Source organism: Neophocaena asiaeorientalis, unplaced genomic scaffold (genome assembly GCF_003031525.2).
Source record: "Neophocaena asiaeorientalis asiaeorientalis breed wild unplaced genomic scaffold, Neophocaena_asiaeorientalis_V1.1 scaffold30, whole genome shotgun sequence".
Taxonomy (NCBI): domain Eukaryota; kingdom Metazoa; phylum Chordata; class Mammalia; order Artiodactyla; family Phocoenidae; genus Neophocaena; species Neophocaena asiaeorientalis.
This window is the reverse complement of record NW_020174923.1, coordinates 7119936-7130251: the sequence shown is the minus strand read 5'-3', so window position 1 is coordinate 7130251 and position 10316 is coordinate 7119936. Positions and strand designations below refer to the sequence as shown.

The following is a 10316-nucleotide window of genomic DNA, read 5'->3' as shown; positions in this document are numbered from 1 at the left end:
GTTCGCGGAGGAGGGGAACCTGACGATCAAACAGAGGCCCAAGCCGGCGGGCCCCCCACCCCGGGAGACGCCTGTGCCTGCTGGCCTCGACTTCAACCTCACAGAGTCAGACACTGTTAAGCGGAGGCCCAAATGCCGGGAGAGGGAGCCACTGCAGACGGCACTCCTGGCCTTCGGGGTGGCCAGCGCCACGCCCGGCGCCCCTGCCGCCCTGTCCCCGCAGACCCCCGGCGAGTCCCCCTCGGCCTCTGCCAGCCCTCCCCGGCCTGACCCTAGCAGCCTCCCAAACCCCGGAGCTCCAGCCCCTCTCTCTCCCAGCCCCCCGACGCAGCCCCCCGTGGCTCCCTGCCCGGGGCCGGCTCTGGAAAACAGTCGGCGGCCCGGGGAGATGGAGCCCCCGGCTCCCCCTGCTGCCCTCCTCAAGGTGCCCGGAGCAGGTATGAGGCGGGACCTGCGGGGAGAGGGTGGTGTTGGCAGGGCTCATGCCCAGCCCAGCTGAGTCACGAGCCAACCTCTTTGTCTCTGCAGGAACAGCCCCCAAGCCTGTGTCTGTGGCCTGCACCCAGCTGGCATTTTCCGGCCCTAAGCTGGCTCCCCGGCTCGGCCCCCGCCCTGTGCCCCCTCCAAGGCCAGAGAACACTGGGGCCACGGGCGCAGGCCGGGCCCAGCAGAGACTGGAGCAGACCAGCTCATCCCTGGCAGCTGCCTTGCGGGCCGCGGAGAAGAGCATTGGTGCTGAGGAGCGAGAGGGGTGAGGGGTGCTGGGTGCTGAGGAGGGGGAGAAGGCGGCCTAGGAGCAGCTCCACCCGAATCCTGAAGCCTTTTCCCAGGGTTCCGGGAATGATGGGAGGGGGATGTCACCGTCACGTTGGGCAGATCCTCAGGCTGGGGGGCCCCTATCGGGATGGGAGGAGCCTGGGCCTGGGGTCACCCGGATCTGACCTGCAGGGAATCCTGGTGGCCGCCACTTAGAGGCACGTGAGCTTGGGCAAGTCACTTCTCCCTGTGAGCCCCAGCGTCTCTGTGCAAGGAAGGGAACGGTAACTCCTACTGCCTCGGGAAGTTGTGAGAATTAGGAGGAAACGCACACAAAGTGCGCGCACCAGCCACGCTCTCGGTAGCAGCCCCCTTGCCCAGGGCCGGCAGGGTGCAGACCGCTGGCTGATCTGACCTGCTCCTTCCCCTGCTGCAGCCCCCCGGGCACCTCCACCAAGCACATCCTGGATGACATCAGCACCATGTTCGACGCCCTGGCTAACCAGCTGGATGCCATGCTGGACTGAGCCGGACCTGCTGGCAGCTCGCAGCAGTGCCCACCGTGACCTTCCTCAGCCACTGCCTTTCCCCCGGCACGGACGCCGCCCCTGCCGCCCTAGCGGGGTCCCTCCTGCTGCTCCAAGCCAACGGCTGTCGGCCCTAGGGCTCTGGGAGGCAGCCCCCAGGGGAGCTGAGGGGACTCGTCAGAACCTGACACCTCAGCAGAGCCCCCTCCCAGTGTGTAACCTGACGGGACGGCCCTGCCTTTTGGACAGGGACCCTGGTGAGAACTTCCTCTCCAGGAAGAAGGAGGTGGTGGCCGGGCTTCTGGGGTACCTCCTCTGTCCCCCCAGTGTCTCGATCAAGCCCCTGTGCCAAGGCCCTCTGGCCACCCACTGTGCTGTCCTGGCGCCGAGAGGCTGGAGGAGGCGGTGTGTCTGTCCTGGTCCCCCGCATGTCTTCCCAGGACATGTAAACAAGCGGCCAGGCCAGCCTCCGCCGCCGCCCCTGCCTGCCCTCAGTGAGGCAAAGCTGGCGGGGGGTGGGAACAGTGGGATTCACAGGTCCCCCGAAGTCCAGACTTTCCCAAGTGTAAATGTTATTTTTTAAGCAGAGAGAAATGCATATATTTTAAATGGAATTTATTCTATCTATAACTGCCTGAGAGGACGCAGTGGGGGAGGGGCGTCGGACCACAGCAAGAGCACCCACTGCCCGCCTTGGGGCTGGAAGCCTGACCTGGTTGGCCCAGGCCCTGGCTCTGTAACCATTAACCTCTTCCCCCAACTAACACCAATGAAAGTGTCATTCCACGTGATCAGGCTGTGTGTTTGGATCTGCGCCACGGACCTCTGAGCCAGGGGTTGCGCCTGAGCCGGACCCGAGCGCTCCCACTGATGTGCAAGGAGGAAGGCTTGGGCCCTCCCCTCCTCACCTTTGCGGAGGGGCTCGGTCACTGGCCGAAGCCCTGGGTAGGTCCGTTAGTGGCTGCCTCGTGGACCAGCCACAGGTTTTTCTTCAGGAATTTATCAGTTTTAATACAAACCAGTCTGTATTCATTCCTAAAAGGCTCATTTCCAGTAAAAAATAATACACCAGTGAAAACATTCTCACAGGATAACTAGGGCCGGGGCTGAAAGGAGCCCTGGGCTGTACCCCAGGACTGGCTCTCTCCGCCAGCTTGAGGGCAGGCACAGGAGAAGGTTCCAGGGCCAGGCGGGGGCTCTGCCGCATCTTCAGATCTCTGTGTGAGGCTCCCCCCCGCAACAGAGGAAGGGAGGGAAAGTACTCGGGGCCAAATCCAGGCCCCTGCCCCAGGAATACAGGATGAGAGGGGCACAGGGAGGATGAACCACCACCCCTGCCTTCAACAGTGGCCTAGAGAGCTGTTTGGACCTCCCACGGCTGCTCTCCCACAAAAGGTGGCAGCTCAGCCCCATGGCTCATAGCCCTGCCTGAAAACCCAAGAGCAGAGGGCGCTGCATTCGGTGACCCTGAAGGGGCGCGGCCCACAGGTGGAGGGGGCTGAGGGCCCCTCTTTTAAGCGCACGAGGTTGTACATTCAAGAGTCCAGGGGTGCTCCCCCTGGTGAGGAAGAGCCAGACTGTCCTGACGCCAAGGCCACAGCTCAGCATCTCTTCAGTAATTCCCAGGGGGGCAGGACGACAGCTGGGTCTGACACCGGGAGTTGGGCCTCCAACGCCATAGGGCGCAAGAGCAAACCCTGAAACATTCATGATATCAACTCCCCAGACTCAGAAATGGGTCTGGCTTTAGCCCTAGGATCCAGGGCAACTATGACCACCACGGCCAGTGGCTCAGAAGGGAGAGTTCATGCCCAGCTTAGTTTCAAACTGCAGTTTCTGTCGCTTCTGGTAGCGGACCCGGACCCTGGTAGGGCGGGAGATTAAAGTCCAGGTTAGCGCAGACCTCCAGACCAGGCGACGGGCAGGACACCCGAGGAGGAGGGCGAGACGGCAGTGGGAAGGCAGGGGAACGGTGCCCCTGGAGGTGACGGGGCTTAGGGAACACACCCAGGCCCAGAGGGGGCACCTAGCTGGCGGCTCACCGAATCTCGTGCAGCTTCACGATCTCGTTGGTGACCACCACGAGGACCAGGGAGAGGCAGCCCAGGAGCCACGTCAGCAGAGGCACGTCCTCCAGGCCAAGGTGGACGTGGCTGTCCCTGTGCGTCCACAGCTGCAGGTCCACTGCTGTCTGGACCACCTGCCCCAGCAACCTGCAGGAGGTGGCAGCCCTGCGTCAGCGGGGTCTCTTGCTTCCTTCCCTGCTTTTCTCAGCAGGAACAGCTTAAGGAGGGCACCCTTCAACCTCTGGCCCCAAGCCCGCCCTCAAATCACAGCCCCGCTGCAGCCACTCCCCTGCTCCCACCCTCCATCCCAGAAAGACTCACACCACGGGCACGGTCACCGCCCACCAGAGGTTTGTCAAGGGGCTCTTTCTCCACAGGGGCTTGGTGCGATGCACGTGGGTGATGGAGATGAAGACTGGAGAAAATGGGGTCAGTGGTGGGTGTCAGACTTCTCACGGCCAGAGGCCTGGTCCCCAGGGTGCCTCACCAGCCCCGGGGAGCCCCTCACCAGTGTGCAGGACGGTCAGGGCGGCGGCGAGCTTCTGAGCCGGCAGCAGCCCGTTGGCGAAGTCGTCAAACCAGGCTGGAGCCGTGTCGGCGTGGCTGCCAAAGCAAGGTGTGGGCTCAGCTTTTCCTCTGGGCCCCGGGGAGGGAAACCAGGGCGGGGGTGTCAGGATGGGACCCACCTGGGCAGCATGACGGAGGAGCAGTTGGTGAGGTTACGGACCCGGGAGCTGTCGCAGAAGCTCTGCAGTGTGAAGCCAAAGCAGATGAGGCACGAGCTGATGGTGAGGCTGAACTTGAGCAAGAAGCAGAGCAGGAAGTAGTGCTGGGTCTGCGGGAAGAGGAGGCCCGTCACTGCTGTGGCAGCCGCCCCTCTGGCGCACGGATTCAACGGGGTCCTCAGTCAGTGGGCGGGCCCGGGGGATAAGGAGCAAGGATCTTGCCCAGCTCTTGTACCACCCCTCCCCCTTGGTCTGGGGAAGTTCGGATGGAATTCCTCCCCCTGCCCCAACCCCACTTCCCTCCCCCAAGGCTCAGCCCCCTCCATACCGACATTCCTCAGGAAAAGCCCAGGCTCACAGGGCTCCACGTTGCTTACCTTCTTAGGAATGGACTGAAGGTTTTTCCCCGTTGCCATAGACATGATGGAGCTATGGGGGGGCTTCCCCAGCAAAGAGATGCTGAAAAGCAGGAACTTCAGTGAAGGGTGGTGACTGTGACCCTCTGTCCCCCAATTCTCATGTGGGAAGGACTTAGGGAGTCCTGAGAGTGAGGGCAAGTCTGCTGGGCAGATGGGATAAGACAAGGGAGACAGTGCCCCCGGGCCTCCTGTACCAGAAGTGAGCACTGAGCATGGCTTCCTGAACCTGGGCTCCTGGGGACACGCGGTGACATCCCAACCCTGCCTGCCTGGGCCCGGAGGGGCGGCCCGGCCTCTCACCTGAGCAGAGGGTAGCAAAAGCAGGACAGCCACAGGATATCGGTGGTGCTCAGGATTGGCGGCAGCTGGACGAGGCAAGAGAGGAACTGGACCAGGAGAAGCCAGGAAGCACGATGAGATTCTGGCAAAGAGTAAGACACTGGGAGCCCCAGGGCTGACTCGCCCTGTGCCCAGACGGAGACTCACGTCCTGGCTGAGAGGAGACGGCGCTGGAGGGGTCACTATTCTGCCGGCGGGGTCATCTCCAAAAGCCCAGGGGGTTCACAGAGGCTGTGGGGGCCCCCCAGCTGTGCTGCATCCTCCCAGCCTCTCAACTGGCCCTTGAGTGAAGGAGTGAGCAGGGAGGGGCGATGCCCGTGCTGGCCCCACCTCACCTGGATGACCACGAGAGTCAGCTGGCACTGCAGCAGGAAGAGGAAGCACTTGCGAATGCCGTAGGTGGCATGCCGAGCCTAGGGAGCGGGAGGGGCAGGTTGTGGTCTCTCTCAGGCCCCACAGCTGATAAGCTTCAGCCAAGAGCCAGATGCCCCAAATGTTCCCGCTAGGGAGGGGCGGAGGCGAACTCAACCGCCTGGGAGAGCTTCGCCTGGAGGTGAACCACCCTTGGGAGCTCAGGCTGGTCCTGCGTCGCGACTGCCCGCCCCGAGCAGGACCTGCGCCCCTGCCCCCGAGCGCCCCCCACCCCGAGGCCCCACCTGCTCGATGAGCCGGATGACGCTGATGGTCTCCTCCTGGCGGAAGGTCAGGGAGCAGGGCAGGCTGTTGAGCTGCCCCGAGAGCTGCAGAGGAGAAAGGCCGTCCGAGGCCTGGGCCATGCTGGTGCTGGTGGCGTAGCCAAAGGTCTCCCAGGAGCAGCGGGACGGGTACAGGGGATCCAGGGCAATGCTGCTCAGCGTACGGGGGGAAGCATACCCATCAGCTGAAGCGTGCCGAGACCCCGTCTCCCATGGGACTGAGCAAGCACCCGCTCCCTCTTCTCCCCGCCAAGTCCAGGTTCCTTGGTCCCGACCAGGGCAAGATCCGTTGTGGGGTCTCCGGGAGGAAGAGGCTGGCCTCCGGCCCTGGGGTGTCACGCTGACCTGATATCGCTCTGGAGGAAGAGGCAGCTGTTCCGCAGGTTGGCAGAGCTGCCCAGGCAGCAGGTCACCTCCCCATATTCCTGCATGATCTTGATCATCTCACACATGGCTGAGGGGGCAGAGTCGGGGGGCACGAGAGTCAGGCAGGCGAGCCCCACGTGGGGTGCTGGGCAGAGACCCCCAGGACAAAGCAGGAGACAAGGGAAAACAGGCCCCTCTTTGGGACCATCCTGCCCCCAATTTCGTGAACATCGTATGAATACTGTCACTTCTGACTCCCTAGAACGGGCCACCAAGGCTCCAGCCCGCAAGACCCCCAGCTCCTCCCAGCCCAGGTTCCTCCGCTCCCTGCGTGGGAAACCAACATCGCTCCGGAGCCCGCGGGGTGCCCACGCACTGGCAGCGCTCCACACAAGGGCCGGGCTGGCCGAGTAGCCGCCACCACGGTACTCACTCTCGGGGGTGCAGTCGGTGAAGAGGGGCACGAGCAGGGGCACATTGTCGATGTTCTGCAGGTGGGGCCGCACCTGGTGGATGCCCCGGGGCAGCTTGGCCTGCAGAGAGCAGAGGTGCCAGTTGCCTCAGGGTCCCTCCTCCCTCACTCCCCTGCCCTGGACAAGCCACGGGCCAACCCCAGGGCTCTGGGGACACAGACACCCCACCACCACCACATCGTACCCGGTTGCAGTCCTCCAGGAAGCTGGGGAGGTCGCTGTCCGTGGGCTGGAAGCTAATGAGGTCCGAGTGACCCTCCTCCTCCATTAGGAGGAGCCCTTCCGCATCATCTCGGGACACTGTGGGGACAAGAGCCTGCCCCTCACCTTGGGGCCAGACTTCTGGGGGCCTTTCCTCGCCTTGCAGATGACGCAAAACTTCCTGTTTCGAGGGGTCCTCCCCCCCACCCCATCGACTGCCGTTGCCGCAGGGAGATCAGAGCCATCTTCCAAGGGAGGGATCCGTGGAGGCTCTTTCTAGTTGTAGCCCCAAGGAAGGGGAATGACCCACACCCACCTCGTGTCCACACCAAACCTTTGCCCTCACCCTGATTCAGGTCATCGTGCAGGGATCCAGTGTGGCTTGGACTGGAGGGGGGGATCTCAGAGCCGGGCATGTCACCATTGGGCGTGAGGGAGATGTGACAATTCCAGCCCGTCTCCAGGCCCATCTTTTCTGCAAACACCTGCACCGGGAAGATGGCAATGAACAGATGGGCCCAAAGGGTCGCGTGGGGAAAAGGGTCAGTGGGAGCAGTGGTGCGGGGGAGGGCTCCCCCACCTTGCTTTTGAGCTCATCCTCCAAAGAGAAGTAGACGAAGCGGATGCAGGCGTTGACCAGCCCGTCGATGAGGCGCACGATGTCCAGCCGGGCCTGGTACTGGGAGGACACCATGCCCATGAAGATCTGCCCACTCAGGGCCTGCATGCAGTCTTCCTTCTCCAGCACCTCCCCGATCCCTTCTTCAGGAGGCATAAGGCACAGAGCCCGGCCAGGACACGGCCCAGGCAGGACACCCAGGAACCGGCAGATCGCAGGAGGCAGCCCGGGGCCACGCATGCAGACGCCATGCCCAAATCAACAAGCACATGGGTCCCAGGGGACCACACACGCAGCCACACACATGCACAACCAAGACATCGAGAAGCCAACAGACACAGGGGAAAAGACAAGGAAAGGTACTCATCAGTCAGGTGACAATCCCTGGTCCAGGGCTAGGGGGCGGGCCCCACCCTCAGCAATGGCTTCGGTTCATGGTCTCTGGGGTCATGAGACCCCAGAAGGCTGTGTGTTTGGCGGAGTGGGGAGGGGTGGGTGGAGCTCTGAGTCCCTCTGCTCCAGCAGGCTTTGTGACCCGGTCCTTTGTCTGACTCAAATAAGGCTAATGCTCTATACACGCTACTGCTTTATAACCTTCAAAGAAAGCACTTCGCTATCTGTCATCCCACTGGAGCGGCACAATGAACCCGTGAGCAGGGCAGACAAAGCACCTGGTTATAGATGAGAATAAGGGACTCGCCCACGTCACCAGACAGTGAGAGCCACCGCGGTGTTCCAGGTCCTCTGCTACGGTCTGGTCCAGGCCGCTGGAAGCCCTCCCGGCCCCCGGCCCCCAGGCACAGGGCCCACAGTACCGTCTGAGCTCCAGCTGCCGCGGCGGGCACTCAGCTTGATGGGAACGGTGCTGGGCAGCTCACACGTGGTGAAGATGCTGCTCCGGCCGGGCGCCTGCACCAGCTCGATGCACTTGCCGTTGAGCTGGGACGACAGGGCACAGCTCATGGGCTTGTAGGCGAAGGCAGAGCAGTAACCAGACAGGCAGGCTCGCTGGTAGAAATCCAGCACTTTCTTTCTGCCGGGGAACCGGGGTGGAAGTGAGGTGAGTGGTCCTGGGATGCCCCACCCCTGGGAGCCGGGCAGGCAGACCACCAGAGCTGACTGCTCCCGCCCCTGGCATCTGCTTCCTTACCTACCTGTCGGAACCCGAAAGAGGGTAGATGTCGGCTCCATCCCAGAAGTCTGTGCAGGCCTCCAAGACCACGTCGGCCGTGCCGTGGGACAGCATCTGTTCTGTGCCTGAGGGCAGTGGCGGGGAGAGGAAGGCCAAGCCATGAGTGCCCAAGCCACCTCACCTCCGGGGACATACTGCCACCCTTGAGAAGGGCACTAAAGGAGCCCCTGGGGGATGGGAACTCCCCAGGCCTCATGGCAGCAAACCTGTAGGCAAGGCCACTGGGTGCATAACGCAGGCTCTAAGCTGCCGGTCCTCCAGACAGTCCCATCATCTGTGGCCACCACCATCCCAGCCCCCGTCCCCGAAGCCAATCTCTGCCACGTTTGAGATCTCGGCAAGAATCTAATGCTCGTCGGCCCAGCGCTCCCTAAAAAAAGACACCCTAAAAAGAGCCCCGCCCCGCCCAGCTCCTGGGAGGTTTGGCCTGATGCGGGCGGAGCCGGGGAGGCTCACTGGTGGTGGTGTCCTTGATGAAGAGGCTGATCATGTGGCTGAGCGGGGGCCGCCGCTTGGTGACACAGGAGAGCCTCCCCAGCGAGGTCTCCTTCATGGTCTCGGCGCTGGGGAGGCGGTAGAGCGCAAGGTGGTTCCCCTGCTTGAAGAGCTCCTTGGCCCCGGGAGTGAAGCCTGCAGGAGGAGGGATAGCACGGGGCCTCTGGGAGGAAGCCCACCCCCACACAACACCTTCCCTGGCGGGGAGGGAACCCCAGTCAGGCTGGGCGGCTTCCCTCCACGCGTCCATCCCACAGGCAGTTATCTTCCCGGATGAGGAAGCGCCGTCAAGCGGCGGAGCCTGGTTAAAGGGGATGATCAGGGAACTCCCTGGCGGTCCAGTGGCTAGGACTCTGCGTTCTCATGGCTGAGGGCCCAGGTTTGATCCCTGGTCGGGGAACTAAAATCCCACAAGCCTCGTGGCACGGCCCAGAAGAAAAAGGGGGGTCGATCAGAAGCCCAAAGGGTTGCTGGTGCTCTTGAGCAAGGCCACGCCCGGGCCTGGCACGTTTGGAGCCAGGAGCCCAGCCTCTTGGAAGAGGCCGGCAGCTAGCCCAGCCGCCACCCCTGCGGTGGCCACGTACCAATGAGGCGGGCGAGCTCGCAGAGGCCCCAGGGCACGTGCACGGGCAGCACGGTGCCGTGGCTCTCCTGCAGGGCAATGTTGCACAGGTGGTCTGAGAACCGGCACAGCCGCTCGGTGACGCTGGCGTTGCACAGGTTCAGCAGCACGTTGAGGCCCAGGGGCTTGAGGGAGGTGAGGTGGAGCTGCCAGTTGGAGTCATCAAACTGGATGCAGGAGGGATTCTGCTGGTCCTGGGACAGGCTCAGCATCTCCAGGTGGTAGTCACACACGAAGTCCTCGGCCTCATAGGGCTCGCCCTCCAGCCCGTGCTGGGTCTGGAGGAGATGTGGAGGGGAAGAGGGGCCTCAGGCTGGGAGGGGTGCGGCGGGTGCCCCCGAGGGAAGGCAGCGCCTCCCAGCAGGGCGTGCTCGAGCTCGCGCTCTCCCATCCCTCTCGAAAGCCCTTCCCTGTCCTTCCCGGCTCCTGGCTGCTTCTAGGATCTGTGCCCAACAACACCGTCACCAGCTCAGAGGAGGTTGTCCAGACCAAGCAAGGAACAACGAAGCACCTTTCTCAGCCAGGGGAAACATTTTTAGAAGGAGCCACTGGCTTTCTGTCTTTTGTACTTTTTTTTTTGTTTTTGGCCGAGTGGCATGTAGGATCTTGGCTCGATGGAACCCGCGACTCCTGCAGTGGAAGTGCTGGCACCACTGGACCACCAGGGAAGTCCCGGCTCTCTGTCTCTTGAAGGTTGTGATTAGGAGGAAGGGCCTTGCCCCAACCAATTACCACCATCAGAGAAACACGGAAAATGGGGAAGGGCCTACTTCACGGAAAAGCCGTGGGCGAGGCCTCAGGAGGTCCGAGAACAGAGGCCA

The 10316-nt window shown here is 62.9% G+C and overlaps 2 protein-coding genes across 4 annotated transcripts in view; one reads left to right on the top strand and one right to left on the bottom strand.

The window, feature by feature from the left end:
- Positions 1 to 2074, top strand: part of CASKIN2 (CASK interacting protein 2) — a 14022-nt gene extending 11948 nt beyond the window's left edge. Inside the window, exons 19-21 of the mRNA XM_024760610.1 lie at positions 2 to 437; positions 529 to 751; positions 1193 to 2074. Coding sequence (XP_024616378.1) covers positions 2 to 437; positions 529 to 751; positions 1193 to 1283 — 750 coding nt within the window. The 3' untranslated portion in view covers positions 1284 to 2074. The remainder of the gene's footprint in view (position 1; positions 438 to 528; positions 752 to 1192) is intronic.
- The window catches only part of TMEM94 (transmembrane protein 94), a 34843-nt gene continuing 26410 nt past the window's right edge, over positions 1884 to 10316 (bottom strand). Inside the window, exons 15-32 of one of the 3 annotated variants that reach the window (XM_024760698.1) lie at positions 9458 to 9773; positions 8835 to 9008; positions 8341 to 8443; positions 8002 to 8219; positions 7148 to 7329; positions 6914 to 7052; positions 6551 to 6666; positions 6327 to 6426; positions 5873 to 5981; positions 5489 to 5678; positions 5168 to 5245; positions 4794 to 4879; positions 4452 to 4533; positions 4036 to 4184; positions 3858 to 3952; positions 3671 to 3764; positions 3326 to 3496; positions 1884 to 3147 (exon numbers count right to left, since the gene is read on the bottom strand). In XM_024760698.1, coding sequence (XP_024616466.1) covers positions 3075 to 3147; positions 3326 to 3496; positions 3671 to 3764; positions 3858 to 3952; positions 4036 to 4184; positions 4452 to 4533; positions 4794 to 4879; positions 5168 to 5245; positions 5489 to 5678; positions 5873 to 5981; positions 6327 to 6426; positions 6551 to 6666; positions 6914 to 7052; positions 7148 to 7329; positions 8002 to 8219; positions 8341 to 8443; positions 8835 to 9008; positions 9458 to 9773 — 2475 coding nt within the window. In that variant the 3' untranslated portion in view covers positions 1884 to 3074. Of the gene's footprint in view, positions 3148 to 3325; positions 3497 to 3670; positions 3765 to 3857; positions 3953 to 4035; positions 4185 to 4446; positions 4534 to 4793; positions 4915 to 5167; positions 5246 to 5488; positions 5679 to 5872; positions 5982 to 6326; positions 6427 to 6550; positions 6667 to 6913; positions 7053 to 7147; positions 7330 to 8001; positions 8220 to 8340; positions 8444 to 8834; positions 9009 to 9457; positions 9774 to 10316 lie in introns of those variants that run through there. The other 2 variants (XM_024760699.1, XM_024760700.1) reach the window with 2 other exon arrangements.